A 17,704-nucleotide genomic window follows, 5' to 3' on the forward strand; every position below is an offset into this window, starting at 1 on the left:
CATCCTTTCTGTACCGACAGCGATATATTGATGCACTTCTTATGACAAATGTACTTATTGTAAGTCGCTTTGGATAAAAGCGACTGCTAAATGCCCTAAATGTAAATGTAAAATGTAAATGTTCCAGTTAATAAAAGAGGACATGAGGCTACAAAGGGAGGTAGAGGAGTGAAGAGCCCAGGAGAGCAGGGAAAGAATGGATAGGTTTTTCTCAATTTTGGAGCTTTTGGTGGACAAATAACTTATGTTCTGTTATATTTAACACATTGTTTATTATTATTAACATATTTATTGATTTATTGAACTATTTATTAAAACCCTAACTAACTTTTTTGTATTGACTAATGTATTTGTATATTATAAAACATATATAACAATAAAACTATTTACAACAAAAAACATTCATGTGACGATTTACAACAATTATTATAAAACTACTATATACAAAAACATATTGATCAATAATCATTTTTGTTGGTTTCTTTGTTCTTTTTTTTGCGCTGTCCGGTTTAACTTCTGCAGCTGGTTGCACCAGAATGTAAGGTCCCACTTTAGGCTACGTTGAACGTAAATCACCCAAACGTTCGACTTTACACTCTACAAAAAAAATAGCAGTTGCACCAAGCAGATAGTTTCAACGTAACACTAAGTTATAACTCATCTTTTACACCTCCCCTCTAGCTGGTGTAAGTTCCATACTAACGATAAAGAACCGTTAAAAGAAAAAAACGTAAAAAAGATTTCAACACTAACGCAGGGTAAAGATGGCTATTCGTTTTGAGCAATGGGAAGAGGAGTTTTAATGCGATTTGCGCCGGGAACGTATTGTCCGTGACCGTATCGATCCATTTCTTTATTATGATGATGTTGAATTATATGCGCGATATATATATATAAGTTACGTGAGCGCAAGCGCAAGAGGCCCTTGCGCGCCCTTGCGCACCCCTTGTGCGACTTCTCACGTCTTGCGTGCGTCGGGCGATTTTTCTAGACTTGCGTCATTTTTTACGTAAGCTTTTATGCGAGCCGCGCAGCCTACAAGGCTGTGATTGGTCTGCTGGTCTGGTTACTACTTCCTGTCTGGAGTATCACATTTCCTGTTTTCATACCGCCATTTTTAAAAGCCAGAAGGCAAGGACGATTTTCCATTTCGATTTTCATACAGCAAGAACATCAAGAGCCACCGACATCAAGATGAATCGACAGATAGAGAGATATGCACATTTATACAACCCCAATGATCAACAACTTCATCACCCCTGTTCCTCTGTCTGTTGCCATCATTCACTGTGTATGGGGAGAACACGATCTGGCACATAAACAAACCAACGACTCCCACAGACAAAGACGTCATTCTCGAGGTCGTCTTCAACGAAAAACTTTACTCCACATATTACTCCACCTACTGTTCTGGCGGTAAATTGCTTGGCAACACGCGCAACCTAAAAGGGAGCATGAATTGCTTTGAGTAAATTTTGCGCAACAACGTAACACCAACGCTGAAGCAAGCGGCCGCCTTTAACGTTACAACTTAAGTTATGGTGGTGCAACCAAAATTTAGAACACCTTTAGTGTGACACTAGCTACGTCGAGCGTAGGGTTAAGGCGGACTTTACACCCGAACTTATGATCGGCTTTACGTTCTGCTGGTGCAACCGACTGCTGACACCCCATGTGAAGTTATTTAACCCGATTATTGTTATTTATATCCGAGATTATTTAATCTAACCTGATCTAAACTCTATCATGCACCCAAACACGGCGGCGTTTGGGTTTCCTACCTCGGACTCCTAAATCCAGTGCAGCCACAGGCGCGTTGAACCATTTTTGTGACACACAATGATCAAGCGTCAAGTTAGGCTCGTTATGCACGTTTTTTAACCTGAATAACGCATGCAGTGTGGCCTTAGCTTAAGGAAAAGGGATATATAAATGCAATACATTGTAATCATGATCGTTTTTTATTATTTACCCTTCAAGAAGGTTGAATTCAGTATCCTTTACAATATCATAAGGTAGGCTTAAATTTGTAGTAGATTAAAAAAACCAAATGTGGTTTACAATGCCTCCTTCAGTTAAATGTAAAACTTGAGTTAAGTAAATATAAGTGAGGAGAGTAATAGCATCTTGATTTTACAGTATCGAACTGGAATATAAATTGACAAAATCCTTACCTGACAAAGGATGACTAAGAAATATATCAGCATTGTCAAATGATAGAAAGAAAAACATCATTGCCTTCCAGTAAACATTCTCAATTCATTGCAATTAATAATACAAAGGTTAGAGAAGAAGCATTGATTCTGAGCAATAAGCAAAGTGTTACCTCGCTGCCTTGTTGATGAAAGTACAAAACTAAAAAGATAAATCAAACAATCCAAATGTGTCTTATAATTTTGTTAAGTTAAATCGTAGCATAGTAATGTGTAGCTCCCCCTTCCCTGAATGCATGCGCACTCCCGCAAACTGGGACACGCTTTATATCAGGGTACTTACTGGGCATGACACCTGTGGATTGTCTTGACATGTATGAAGAGCATGAGAACAATGAATCAATTAATTAAAACGAACCACTGAAGAAATGTTGAATGTGTTTGTGTTTTGGATTTAAAAGTGATGCATCATAGTGAAATTGAAAATGGTGCAGGAGATACATAAGCAGAAGTAAAGAAGCATTCACAATTGAGTGTTTCAAATGTACTACACATGCCTAATGTTACATTTTTGCAGGAACCAACAATTTCAGGGGAACAAACATTTTGCACACATTATCAGATATGTTCCTCACAGTTCTAAAAATGTAAGAATTAAATGATTCTTGAAAATACTCGGATAATTATTCATATTGCATAGTAGGAAGAAGGTAGTGTGGACAATGGAGTTTGAACCCAACCCTTCAGCTGGGAGTCCACCTCCAGGACCAGACCCTCCTGCCCCCCATAGCTCATGCTATCAGATGGCTACGCTATTCTCCAGCAACACTGGGTCCAGAAACGTGTACGGGATTTTCAGACCCAAGTTTCTGGCTTCAATCTTTGAATTTAAAAGTCCAAGCTCCCCTTTGAAGAGGTGCATCTGCTGGCGTGGGACTACTTCAGAGAAATACTCTTCAGGGTAGTGGCCAAAGGGCACCTGTTGGGATGAACACATGTTAAATACACATAATAACACACACAAACACACACACACAACCACACACACACACACACACACACAAATGCATAGACCAACAGAGCACATTAATTAATAAGACATTGAATATAACACATACAGAAGATAATTTTTACTCATCACACTATAAATATGACAGGGAGTAAGCCTAAGTATACATTAAATACTTGAATAAGATACTCGGGGCAATACCATATAATTAGACTGGGTAGCCCCGCCCATTCTGCCAGCAATTTGAGTTCGCCCAGCACAAGGGTCTGGAGAAGAGCAATATATTTCTTTCTGATACCTTTTGGCGGGAGCCAATCACCAAGCTCGTTTTCCACATTGCGCACTATTGGCTGGTTCAACACAATGACGATACGACAGCGAAGCGACGGCAAGAGCCAATCGCGTACAGAGTCAGTTGAACTAGGCCCGTTGATCACGCCTCTTGTGCTGAAGAAAATGACAGCAGCTTCCCCAGACAATCTGCAATCTACGATTGAGCTTGGTCAGGCAATAGCCAAACTACCATAGTATAGTCAGACCCTCCAGTATTTCGCTATGTTGCGATTTGCAACTTTAACGCAACATCAACCAATCACCGCAAATTGAGTGCGGTGTTGTAATGTTAACCAACCACCGCAGCTCTCCCGCAAATTTGACCAATCAGTGGCGTCGTCTTGAACTGACGTCAACAAACAACCTTCCGCCTCACTTGCGTGTTTACTACTACAAGCGATTCAGGCATTCAAGCAGGATGTGCGCGTCCACCGTTTCACACTTGCCAACTATGGAGGTAGATTTCTGTCTTTATGATGCAATCAAACAGAATAGGTTTGAGAGCAAAACTTTCCACACTGCAATTAAAAAATGTTTCATTGCAAGTAAAATAAATGTGAAAATATTAATGGAAATCCAAAAGTTTTGTTTGGAAATCCAAAAGTTTTGTTTGCGAATCCAAAAGTTTTGTTGGCGAATCCAAAAGTTTTGCTTGCAAATCCAAAAGTTTCAAGTTTCAATCCAAGGTATATATTCTGCATACATGACAACTTACAAAATCACTGGACGGCTTGCTGAGCAGATACATTATAGACATGCCATGAACGGTGGCGTTGACATCAGGGAGAGTTTCCAGGAGGGAGCTTTCATCTGCAGTTCCCTTGGTGGTCGGCGGGGGGCGCTGTAGGGTCGCTGGAGTGTTGGGCATCCATGATCCGTAGTCAAACTAAAAATAAATCGTCCTCAGTTCACATTTTTGTCAAATTTTGGACAAATACTCAAAAGAAGTGGATCTGAAAAAAACATTAATTGCCAAGAAGGGACGAAAATAATGATTCAGCTTAGTGAAAAAATCAGACCTGGCCGTTGTTGACTGCACCGTGCTGGGCAGAACAGGTGAAGATCACCATGGTGACGAATTTCACCAGCTCAGCTACAGTGTTCAATCTTTGAGGGATTCCTGAGAATTATACATTTTTATATTAAAGAAAATGTTACTTTGATTAGTGAAGATTAGTTCTGCAGTATGCTTATTCCCAATATAATTATGTATTTCTTTCGACCACCTAACAATGAATTAATGTATTTTGCTTGAAGCTCACCAGATTCTGGCCGTGAAAGGAATCCATGTTCAAAGATCTCCAGAACCCAGGTCTGTAGCTCTGTGTCTCGCTGGACATCAGAGTCGTCTTTGTAGTAGTAGCCAAGCACTCCCTGAACAAACCTGTATCATACACGTAGAGTAGCAGTGCCGCAGAATTAAATGGCGGGAGCTACGGGGGGCTAGACTGTTTATAGCAGGTGCTAATACATTTTAATGCAACAAACAATAAAAAATAATACTACACACTACAATATGATACGAATAAACCAATCAAATCACACAACAAGCAGCAACGGTCATCATCACTTACGCAAATGTAGAATATGATTTCATAGTTTTGTTATAAGTCATTCTGATATCTTCATATCTTCATATATTATTGTGTGTGTGTGTGTGTGTGTGTGTGTGTGTGTGTGTGTGTGTGTGTGTGTGTGTGTGTGTGTGTGTGTGTGTGTGTGTGTTTATAAAGGCAACTATCAGAGTCGTGCTTATTATGGGGAACGAGGGTTGCAAACTCCTATAACCTGGGCTGAAGAGCTTTAGCCCCCACTAGCACCCCCCCTTGATTTTTTAAATTTGCAAAGTGTTTTGGATATTCAGTTCTTTCAACACCTCTCAGGCCCCCTTTTCGACAGACTGAACCACAGTCCACCCTGGTGATTTTTATGGACCAGTGTAGCAGCAGTGCATATATTTTCACATTGAACGAGACTCCGACATCTTTTCCCCTCGACCAGGTTTATGATACAGAACCTGGAACCGCATGCACATAGTTGATTGAGAGCCAGGGGTTACGCTCTTTCTCCTTAAGGCTCTCTGATTGGTCGGAAGGAGTGGGCCTCATTGTGAAACTTGCAAATGGAATATCTCTGCTACTGCTAATTGGCCAATGAAACTCACTCACAGTAGACCGTGTGAGAAATATTCCCCCAAATCATACCTACAATAGCTTTAACAATAGGCTACCGTTGAAACCAATACCTACAATTATTACTGTACGTCCACACCAGAAGCGAATTGAGCGACCAAATTGCCGGAAGTCATTCACTTTCTATGGGCAAGAGAGCGACCAAAGCGACCAATACCAGCGGCCAAAGTTGAGCGACCAGAGCGTCAAAAAAAAGTTGACAACTTTTTAACTTTATGCAAATTACTATGACGCGATTCAGCGGCCAAACAATGACAGCCAATCGGAATGTAGACGCTCTTCGCTTGCGTGGATCCCAGGGAACACCGGCAGGCACCTTGGTTCCTACCTACCTTTATTCACTCACTGAACAAAATGTCGGCTGAAGTATTAATCGCGGCTGTAACTGGGCACCCGGTGTTGTACGACCCAACCCTTTTTCAGTTCAGGGTTAGGGAAACGCCAAGGCTATGGCCTGGGCGGAGGTGTCACCCGTGGTTGGTTGGTCTGGTGAGTGAGTGAGTTAATGAAACGTTTGAGATTATTGTAAAATAGGCGCCATACATGCCTGCTAACCGAGATCCTAGCATACTAATCTTCCTTGCTCTGAATGGGACGATATCGTTTTCAAATATCGAAAATACGTACGTTGTGCAAAGGAATAATACGTTGTGCAAAGGAATAATGCACCCATAATAATGCAAATTAATGCACGGAACAAACGTGTCACTTCAATGCGGTTTAATTGAGGATAGACAGCTGACAAATGACCATTTAGCTTTTATCCAAAGCAACTTACAATAATTAATTTTACATAAGAGGTGAAACAATATATTGCTGTAAGTGACATATATAATGATAATGACAGCTGTGTTTTCTGTTTTGTGTTCAATAGTTAATAGTTAATTAATGAGTGCATCAAGAAATGGAAGGGTCTCAGGGACACCTACAGGAAGAATAGGAAAAAGGAAAAGGAAAGGAGGAGGAGTGGGGCAGGGGCAGGTGGAGGGAAGCCATGGAAGTATGCCCGCATAATGGCCTTCATAGATCCATTCATGGAAGACCGCCATAGCCAGACCAACATGGCAGGGCCAGTGAGTGAGAGTGAGAGTGAGGAGGACACAGACCAGGCAGCACCAGGGAGAGCAACGGTCGAGGACCAGGAGGCACCGGTAGATAATCAGGCAGCACCAGGGAGAGCACCGGTCGAGGACCAGGAGGAGCACAGGCCGCTGACCAGCTAGCACCACAGGCCGAGGAGCAGGCAGCAGAAAAGAGCAGGAGAAAGACAGGACGAGGCAGAGACCAGACTCGTGATGCTCTTGATGCGGAGAGGCTCATCACAGCTACAGAGGCTGTTAGCAATCGAGTAGTGAGTCCGAGTCCTCCAGAGGACTCTGACTCACTATTCTTTCGAAGCCTCCAAGAGGATTTAAAAAAGCTGTCTCTTAAGACTATAGAGGGTCTAAAGTTCGAAATGTACAGGATGGTGTACGAGACCAATTGTCGTGAGGTTGACATGTGGGATGAGGGGAACGGGGTGCAGCTGACAACATTGTGAGGGGTGTAATAGTAAGCTTATTACCCTCGCAGTGCTGTCAGCTGCACCTTGTTCTTCTCCCTCACATGCCATTCACACACACACACACACACACACACACACACACACACACACACACACACACACACACACACACACACCCACACACCAATTTTACAACTTTCTTTTGATGTTCTCTTTCACATGTACACAAGTTTGTTTCTTTGTTTGTTAAGTTCCCACCTGTGCACTTTTATCAACATTTGCTGATTTGTTAAATTGAATAAATATTTCCAAAACAAGCTGTTGTGTTTATTATTTTAAAATCGACAATGTTATTGTAAAATATAGGCCTATGCTTTGAGGACATTAAATGACTGCAGTTTAATGACATTAAATGACAAGACGAGGGATAAATGACAAGGGATATATCTTTTGTGAACAGAAATATTCGCAGCGAAACTTTGTGAGCGTCTTTGACGCTTTGGTCGCTCCTGGTGTGGACGTACGGTTAGGCTGGCATATGTTTAGCTTTTCAAGAGCCGGTTCGATGTTCAGCGCTAACAATTCATTATTAGGCTATTATTGTACAGTAAACGTAGTACACTGGTTTATGTCTATAGTTTGACCGTTTTAATGTTCTACAAGTGTTTCTATTACCTGTTGATGATGTCCCAAATCTGGAAAGCATCGTCTCTGTAGTAGAAGTGGGGCACAGACTCCAGCCCTCTCTCCTTGATGTCATCCCGAACGCAGAGCGAGGTGTAGGTTATAGATGAATTGGCTCGTTGCAGAATCATTTGCATAGCCTCTCCACCAGAAGCGGTGAACTTGGGAAGCAATTACATTGTGACACTAACCATCAGGGTGGAAAGGATGACAAATAAATCCAAAGGTCTGGTACAATATCACAAAGACATGAAAATTTTTCATAAATGTATATGAAATAAGGCATATGCTATCTCTTCATTAAAGGGGTTCTGCCATGCCTGGCTAGTTCCTAACATAAGAGAGTAGGCCTTCTACGGCTTCCTACCCTGTGGTCCAACTATTTAGCAGAGTTACTGCAGACCCCAATCTTTGTCTCAGAAGGCATATGAGGTAGTGATGATCTTTTCCTTGATTCAGTTCGTGTCGGTCAGTTCACCTAGAGGAATCGGTCAGCATCACTCAGTCGCGTTTCCGGTCGCGGTGTATCATGGAATGCACGGTTCTCAGCTCAGTCAGTCAGACTTAGCTCCTCCCTCATTCTCGTACGATCGTGCAAACGGTCATCAATTAACACGCAACATTACAACCAAGTTCCTCTCAGCTGAGGAGTGCTTCATGTTCGGAATCTAGATGTTGTTGCCCAGGCCAGTCCCTCTTCACCACTCTGCTAACTTAACACAGTGAACAGCGAGTGGGAGTCGAGTCTAGGAGAATGAACGATAGAGACTAACAAGAGAGAACTGAAAGGTTGAATAAGGTCAGTTTGTTCTTGTTAAAGAGTCGTTCCTTCAAACTGATTCGTTCACAAACGACCCATCACTAATATGAAGTGGTTCTCTCTTATACAAGTAAATAGCTGAATGCGACGGTTCCTCTTTAAGGCAACAACATGTATACACACGGTCGGCTCCCTACCTTATTGAAAAATCCACCGTCAGATATGAGTAGCTCCCGAGCTAGGAAGTTAATCTGGAGGGTGTAGCGAGTGTTTGGAACCAGGAGCTAGCCGAAAACAGGGAAACAAAATATGTTTTTTCAGATGCATCATATTGAAAGGTTTTCTATAATGCTCATTTAATTAACATTTTAGATGGAGAGTTTATGAGATTATACAAAACGATGGTCACCTTGTACAGCGGATGCACCATGGGCAGGTTACGCAGGATTGAGACAGAAAAGACTTCTGCCAGAAGATGAGTACGGAGGAGGTGGGAGTTAAGCTGGTGGACCTGGAAATCTGCACTTCTGACAAACATCTTGGCCAACAACCAGTCGTACACTGAGTCGGCAGGACAGAAGATGGGGTTGTCCTTTGATGGTTCCTGCTTCAACTATAGAAAAGGCACAGAGCTCACAGAATTAATTGAAAAAATCACTTTGATGACATTGGGAGTTCCTAAAAGTTTTCATGAAGTTACATACATCAGCCATAATTTGGGGATTGAATGAAGTGTAAATATCAACCCTTACCTGGATAGCTATGGGCAACAGCTTTTTTTGGGTTTTGTGGAGCAGGACGAGTGGGGCCATCAGGTACTGCTGCTTGCCATTAACCTCGTTGGCTTTCAATCCATCCAAGAGTTTGTAGTCACACAGGAATATGTTTCCGTTCTGTTGGAATATAAGTTAACAACATGTTTTAAATGACTAGGATGTTTTTGTAACATATTTTACAACAATGGTGTTCCTGCAAACCTAGGCTGCTATGATAGTTCTGCCTCCGATGTGCGTGCGTTCTAGCATGGTAACTACTATTGGATGGTTGAAAATAGTAACAACAGCTTCTTCTGAAACTGAAAATTGTGTTAATTTACCGAAGCACCTTAGGGAAATAAACTAAGTGTAACAACAGCTAAGGCAGCATAGGCATGAGTAATATACTCATTCCCCGATTCCCCTGGATCCGAACATTAACCAATCACATCGGTGTATCTGATATAGGGGGGCCAGAATGGAGCTAAACAGATGACGACAGCACTGCAACGGAATCAGTCCGTTATCAGTAAATATTGCAAGGTGTCTACGGATGAACAGTTCTCTATCTGAAACGACTTTGGCCACTACAATTCAAGAGTTAGACTTGGCTTTTCCTCTAAAAGAGGAACAGAAGACGGCGCTCAAAGATTTCCTTTGCAAGAAGGACGTTTTTTCTACTTTACCGACCCGATACGACAAGAGTCTAATCTATCGGTTGGCTCCGCTGGTAGCTGAGCGTATGGGGCTCTGGATACGTCACCCCTTGTATTGTTCTGATTGGTTGTAGTGTTATCCAATTGCGTGCAGCGATATTTTATCGGTCAGATTTTTTAGCTTGGGGCCGCCCCTCGAATTGGGCTATTTGCATTACTCGTTGCCAGACCCCACATATTTCTAGATGTTGGTCTGGATGTTCAGGCTACTGAAAGCAGTGACAACATTCAAATATTTTTTGACCATTCAGCGAAAAAAAGGCAACAGGCTGACTATCATTTAGGGTGCTAGTCAATGACATGCAAATGCAGACCGAGTCTTCATCAACACGCCCACTGAAGTGGTGTGATAAATACGACTTTCTACTCCTCATTCACATGTAAGATGATTACATTTCCTACGGAGAAATTACTACCTCAAGGGTAGTATTTCTTCGGGACATTTTCAGCGTACAAATGTCAGGATTTGTTGTTCACACATACGGCCCATCAAGAGAATAGCAAGAGAATATCAGGACTTACACGTATGTGTGAAAGCAGCCATAGTGAAATAAAGCACAGACTTTGGTGGGGGAGGGGGAGTGGGAGAAGGGGCGGGTGCGAGGGCAAGATTGCGGCCGACCTGACGTGAGTGTTTAAGATGTTTTTTTATTCTTAACCAGAAGAATACGTCATTGCGCTTACAAATCTAATTTTCAAGTGTCCTGGCCAAGACAGGCAGTAGTAGCCTATACAGTCACACACAAACATTATAAAAATAAAACAACTAAAACAGTCGGCAGGGGGGAAGGGTATCAATATCACAAGACATTTCGTGCTGCTCAAGTAGGAGAGTAATATAAAATTTGAGCAAAAAAGTGTAAAGACATTGCGGGAGGCTCAAGGCGGAGAGTAGCAACAAAGTCTAGTCTTGTGGTGGACTCTATAGACATAATTCACCATACTGTGTTATTGACATGTTTTCGTTCTGTGCTATGGGACGCTGTCTTTTAAGATCGCACGACTTGTTTGTTGATATGCCGGTCGGCGCAATGTTTTAAAGATTTTTGGATGATGAAATAAACGACAAGCCGATGCGTTGTGAAATTGTCCCTCACTTCTTTATTGCAATTTCTAGAGTCTAAATGAAGAACGTCGTAGCTTGGAGTGTGTCGACGGTGGGGCCGTTATCTTGATTGTCTTGCAACTTCGGCGTCCGCAAATGTGTGTGCGCGTTTGCTTTTTGTGTGCGATGTGTGTGTGTATGCGGTGTCTGTGTGTGTGTGCGGTGTGTGTGTGAGCTGCGGGCTGCCTGGCAAATGCGCACTGGACCAGGTGTGGAGGAGCAACTTGACCGACAGGTCTGCTAGTAGTATGATTATATAAAATAAAATAAAAAGGTAACGCTTAACATTAAGTGTAATTTACACATGTAATAAATGATGTATTAACCGGTTACTTTATGTACTTAATATAAATTAAGGCACTTCACATTTTTGCCTATTCCAAGCGTTCCTTACCACTAACCCTTAAAGTGTAATTCCGGCAATGAACACCAAGACCCATAAAATAAGCCCTCCAGACAATTTTTTACGTTGATAATCGAGTATAGAGCTTGCCCGCAGCAATGTAACAGCCCAAATGGCTTCCATGTTATTGGCTAAGCACAGCGAACGCTTCGAGTTCAGCATTTTTTAACCGCTAATATTGCTCAAAATAGCACCAAACCTCTGCACTAGCATGACTAGTCCCTACACATAAAACAAAGCATCAAGAACTTAGTTAGCATACCAGGAGTTTATTGAAAAAGGCTGTTTTCCAAGTCTGTGCCTTACCGGTAGGTCCATGTTCCCAGGAAGTCCACACAAGTCGACTACCGGCTACCAACCATTTTAACTGAACATTCTTCCCTCTTGATACTTGTTTTAAATTTGTAGGTGTCTCTATTATATTATTTACGGTAGCCGGTAATCGATTTCCTGGAACCATGGACCTACCGGTAAGGCACAGACTTGGAAAACAGTCTTTTAAAATAAACTCCCGGTACGCTAACTAAATTGTTGATGCTTAGTTTTATGTGTAGGGACCCTAGTCGTAATACTAAAGAGGTTTGATGCTATTTTGAGAAATATTAGTGGTTAAAAAATGCTGATTTGGAATCGTTCGCTTTGCCCCTATCCAATAACATAGAAGCCATTTGGGCTGTTGCATTCCTCCGGGCAAGCCTTATACTCGATTACGAAAAAAAGTGTCTGGAGGGCTTAATTAATGGGTCTTCATGCCGAAAAAGACCCTGGGTTCAATTTTCCCCGGAATTACACTTTAACCTTATAACTTATTAAGTACATGTACAACCTTATTGGTTATAGTGTTACATTGGTTATTTACAGTATTTACTTGTGGAATAATGGTACTATAACAGCAAACTATAATGTAAAGTTGGAGCAACAAACGGCATCGAAAACCAAGATCGACTGTCGGATTACATTTTGTGTTGCCCAACATGCCCATATTCTATAGTTGCGTGTTGGAGCTTGTTGAGGTGTGCTGTGCAAGCAACAATGCATGTTGAGTCCTTCAAAGATCACCATTCAGGGGAATCACACACCTGCATCTCTTCTGCTAGGCTCTTCCCGCTGCGGAGGAACACCATTTGATCGGTGACAGGGAAGTTTTCCGGCAACACCGAACAACGACGGATCACCATTGGGTTGACACCGTTTAGAAACTGGTAGCCAAATAGAGAATCCTTCATCCAGTTCTGCTGAACGTATTCTACAAACAGAAGGCATGGTGTGAATGCATTTACAGAGGCTTAGAACACACTTATTCAAAACATTATTTAAATAAAGCCAATCTAGATACGATTTCAGGGTTGTAAAGAGAGAGGGCGCCAAAACTAGTAATACTTGACTGTAAACATCTACCCCACCCTACTTCCCTCTATGCTCTGTACCTCCATACGCTAGAGGGGTTAGCATAGCTGGTAGCGCTCTAAAATCCAAATCGTCTCACACTGAGACAGGCGGGCTTGTATCATCTCTTTGACTCATACATCGATTTGTATTGTAATTCTTGTTTAAAGTCAGAAACGTCAATGAAATCTGAGCCCAGGCTAGCTTAAGACACAGGAGATTATACTGTTTTTACCAATAGTCAATTTGCATTAACTATGCTCTTTTCTGTTCCGCCACGTTTCTTTACAAAACAATGAGTGACCTTTTAAACCCCAACGTTAAACCCATACGTTTAAAAGTCACACAATAAATTCTACAAAATTGTGTCACCATTTCTCAATGTTTACAGAATTACAATCGAACAGGCCCTCAAACGGTTACCATCCTACCTACAGAGCCTTCAATATCTAAATTAAAAATACATGAGCCATCAACATGAGCCATCAACTTAATGTGAATTATTCTATACCAGACAGTGCAGTTTGTTTGTGGCGGAAGACTTTGCCAATGGCATCAATGCTCGTCCACTGTTCTTTACAATCCGCTAGTCCGTCGAGTTTCAGCTCTATCAGCCTGGACCGAGAAAATACAAAAGCCTTAAGCATAGTACCACACTTATTGATTAAGCGTCGACAATTCTTTGTCTCAAATAAATAATGAACATAATTAATATAAGACAAAAAGAATAATAAAAGAATAATAATAAACAATAATAAAGACAACAAAAAAACTATACCCTTGTAAAGCGGTGAATCCAAACTCCACTGCTTTAGTGAAGGAGAAGCGGACCTCGTCAGGCAGAGTATGAACACTGTCAATCTCCATACATTGAGGAAGGTCCGCTGCATAAATGTTCCAGCTAGGGAAAATAATATTATATTATACATATGATATACTCTACAAGTACAACAATACAATAATAACAATTCAGTCCTATCAAATAGAATAGTTAACCTATGGTATGGTGAGGCCTCCACACACCAAAGCTAGTCCAAAGCTTGGAGCTAGTCCGATGCAGAATCTGATTGTAAAAAATGACTGCTTCTGTCACTCTTTTACAATTAGCAGGCTTATATTGCTGTCAAGGCTTTTGATTGCTACAAAAGCATTGACACTTTTGATAGAAGTTATCTGCAAACCCATAACTGACAGTTACAATTAACATGGGCACTACCATGTGTACAACCCCTATTTGGCCATTTGAGTCCATATTAATTCATTTCCGATCTACTGCTGTGCTACCAAAGTGTTTTGTGATCTTGGTTTGCTGCTTTGTGAGCGGATCTCATATAATCTCTACATTAGGCCCACTGACTCCGCAACAAACAAATTGCATGAAGGTCAAGGTAAATGATCCAACTTCATTGCGCAAGGAAGCAATAAATATTGAAAATAAGCACGTGAATTGTGCCATTATAAATCCATTATGACTATATATTACATACCAATACTGTTCTTTTCTCAGTTTTAACTCTTTTGTTCTGCTATGGATCGCAAGAGGATCGGTGTCATCAACCACTAAACAAGCTGCAACAAAAGAAAAAAAAAACATACAAGGTACAATATGCCCAAAAAGTTAACGTGTAACTTTAACGGCTGTAGGCAGCATAGATAAATATTTATGCTTATTTAAAAGTGAATTCATCAAGCCATGCTTTTTTCAGGTAGGGGTTAAGGTAAGCACAAGGTAAGTTCCATGTACCTGTGGCCTCTCTGAACTGATGTACTTCATCGTCAGTGATCCAGCGATGGATGGGGAAGTAGAAGGTCTTTCCTTCAGGGGACTTGAGCTCCACCTTGGCAGGGTACCAGGAGTCTTGTGGCATCAGAATACCAGAGCTTTTTTTCAGCTCAATCAGTACCAGTTTGCCAATGGAGCGGTCCACCTCAATTTCAAAATCCTACAGGTGGACAGGACGAGAGAGAAGTATGATATAGCAGCTTTTCATAAGTTGTAAACATTAACCTTGACATTAATTAAATGAAGTCAAATAAGCAAGTTGACAATATTTGTATTGAAATGTATTTAAAATGACAAACTTACAGAGTCTGGGTATGAGAGAAAATACGGGAGGGTAATCCTTTGGCTCTCCCCATCTGTCCCCACTACTTTAATGGAGATATGATCAAAAGATCCCGCCCAGAGACGGTCTTCAGTCGTTAGGACCCCTTTGTATACAGGCATCTTTCCTCTGTAGTGTTAACGTTAGAGTGGTCCACTCACATGAAGAATATTAACATGAGATAGAAGGCCGGTCTTACCTTGTTATGTAGCCCTCTAAAGTGATGCTTGGTATTTTAGATTTGCCTTCCTTTTATACTCATATTTCAACTCCACCCCTCCTGATGTAACACACCTGGGTGACGTCACACAGTTTAACTCTTCAAATGTATCTTTTTTTATCGGAATCAAACATTTGAAAGCAATTATTCTGGCCAGCCAGAATAATGTTTTTTTTATGGGTTGCATACTTTTGTCCATTTCACATCACAAAATAAATTATTTTCACTGTTATTTATATGGAGTATCCATATAAATGACAGACAAATTTGTCATTTATTTATTACTTTTATTTTTTCAATATTCTCATTTTTTGCATCCTTATCTTAATAGCTCTCGAGGTGCCCTCTAGGCCCTGCACCCAGGGTATCAGCAACTGATTATCTGAGGGCATCTTAGGAATGGCTGCCACCTGGGCCATACTGATCAGCGGAAAGAATCAATACGTGAAATCAAGACATCAGGATGGTCTCCCGAGGCCATCTACCTTCAAAAGACATGGTTCTGTTCTATAGGGAGAAGGGACAAACAATCTGTGTGCCCTGTGAAACTGTCTCCATATAGTCGCAGTCAACTCATCTTTATCGTTTTTAAGATGACAATCAGGCAACCAAAAGAAAAAACAAGAGGATGTGATTCTCGTAAATCTTGCTTTCCCATTTCTTTGGAACGGAAGGCAGTACTGTCTGAGGTTTCTTGTTCTACAAGATTATTATCACAAATTAATGTTATTGTCTGCACTTGGAATGTGACTAACGGTTATTTTCAGGGTAAGGTGTGGATCAAAGTGTGTGAAGAAAGAGGCAGCAGGCAGCAAATTGTTTGGAAAACAAAATACTTCTACACTGAAGTCAGTATAAACATAAAACAAAGAGCAAAGACTTTCCTTTGCAAAACAAAAGTTGAGATACTTGAGATACTTCAAAAACACTAACAGGGATAGTCACATCTATGGAACCACGTTCCGTCAATAATCCATAAAACAAACATTTGTGAAGGTTCAGCAGGGAGTGAGGGGAACAGATAGACTGGGTAGCCCCGCCCATTCTGCCTGCGATTTGAGTTCGCCCTGCACAATATATTCAAACAGATATTAAGCAACATGTTAGCTTACCGCACCCTTACCTTTTGAGGAATTTGACAGTGTTGTTTCCAAGGAACAAGCAAGGGAAAATGAGTTTTTCCAAGTAACCAGGGAATGAACGCCTTCTCCAATTTCTGCTTTTTACTGTAGACAGGGAGGCTGGCTCCCTGCGCTTTGCAGCCTTCCTCCTCACTACATGGAGCCTATAGTAGGGGTCACCTCTGCTTCACCATACTGCTGCTGTGCAGCCTGCCTCCTCTACATGGAGCCTAAGGGGCACTAAGGAACAGTTTAACTTTAACAGGTTGGTAATTCATAGCATAAGTAAGAATCCCCAAAGCAGCAGTTCTGGTGAAACAGAGGTGACCCCTATACTTTGATCTTATGTGACCCCATTAGATCATATCCAACCATAAGGGGTTCATGCAAATTTATGTTTTTCCTCAGAAATACCCATGTTGGTGAGTCACGTGGTCTATGCACTAGACTATAAAACTCAGTGGGACTAAGTTGGCCAACTTTTTAATTGATACAAGTACCGGTATGCTTTTAAGTATACTTTTAATTTAAGAGCAGTACACTTTTTTTTTACGAGTAGTAAACTTCGAGGACACAAGTAGAACTTAGTGTTAGTTTACTAATGATATACAGGTGGCACATTTTTTAGTTTATGAAAGTCACTTCTAAATATACTCTCAGTGAACTACTAGATAATACTATATTATAACTCTATTCTATACTGAAAGTTAAACTTTGCTAAAGTTTTTAACAAAAATCTGCATGAAACAGCATTGGATGAAAACAGATACTCTTTTATTAATTACACATATTAAATACATGTATGATGAGTTACATATACTATACTAGGAATCTCAAGCAGCTGTGTTTTTCCTTATATTATATATTTAAGCAATAGATCACGCCAGGCTGTGGTATGTGCTCATTATACCACTGTTAAGGGGAGTTGTCCGGCCCCGACGCGCAGCGGTGGGCCGGCGACCCCCTTCACAGTGGTATAATGAGCACATGCCACTGACTGAAGTGATCTATTGCTTTTATACAACGGTTACTGTTATGGCGAAACGAAAGTCATAGACACACTACATTTAAAAAGAAACAAAGAAAGTCAAAGTAGCCGTTTTGTTAAAGAATTAAAAAAAGTAGTCCCTCCTGGCTGCCGCTATGCATCGACGGTCGCTATGCAACACACTTTAGCATCCCTCCGAGAGAAGGCTCCGATAGAGCGGTTCGCCGGCAATTTATCCTATGGAGCAGTTCACTCGCCGTGTGCCTAAGC

At 41.2% G+C, this 17,704-nt stretch overlaps 1 protein-coding gene across 1 annotated transcript; it reads right to left on the reverse strand.

The window, feature by feature from the left end:
- Positions 1-1,636: 1,636 nt before the first annotated feature.
- LOC130376931 (polyunsaturated fatty acid lipoxygenase ALOX15B-like) lies at positions 1,637-15,313 on the reverse strand. The gene is made up of 14 exons (XM_056583869.1): positions 15,087-15,313; positions 14,745-14,943; positions 14,488-14,569; positions 13,779-13,901; positions 13,512-13,615; positions 12,694-12,860; positions 9,388-9,528; positions 9,045-9,248; positions 8,833-8,919; positions 7,867-8,036; positions 4,758-4,879; positions 4,515-4,615; positions 4,211-4,381; positions 1,637-3,132 (listed from the first exon to the last, which is right to left on the reverse strand). Exons 1-14 carry the CDS (start codon positions 15,225-15,227, stop codon positions 2,953-2,955), a joined length of 1,992 nt encoding a protein of 663 aa, XP_056439844.1. The 5' UTR covers positions 15,228-15,313; the 3' UTR covers positions 1,637-2,952.
- Positions 15,314-17,704: the final 2,391 nt, after the last annotated feature.

Source organism: Gadus chalcogrammus, chromosome 23, assembly GCF_026213295.1.
Source record: "Gadus chalcogrammus isolate NIFS_2021 chromosome 23, NIFS_Gcha_1.0, whole genome shotgun sequence".
In the NCBI taxonomy this organism is placed as follows: domain Eukaryota; kingdom Metazoa; phylum Chordata; class Actinopteri; order Gadiformes; family Gadidae; genus Gadus; species Gadus chalcogrammus.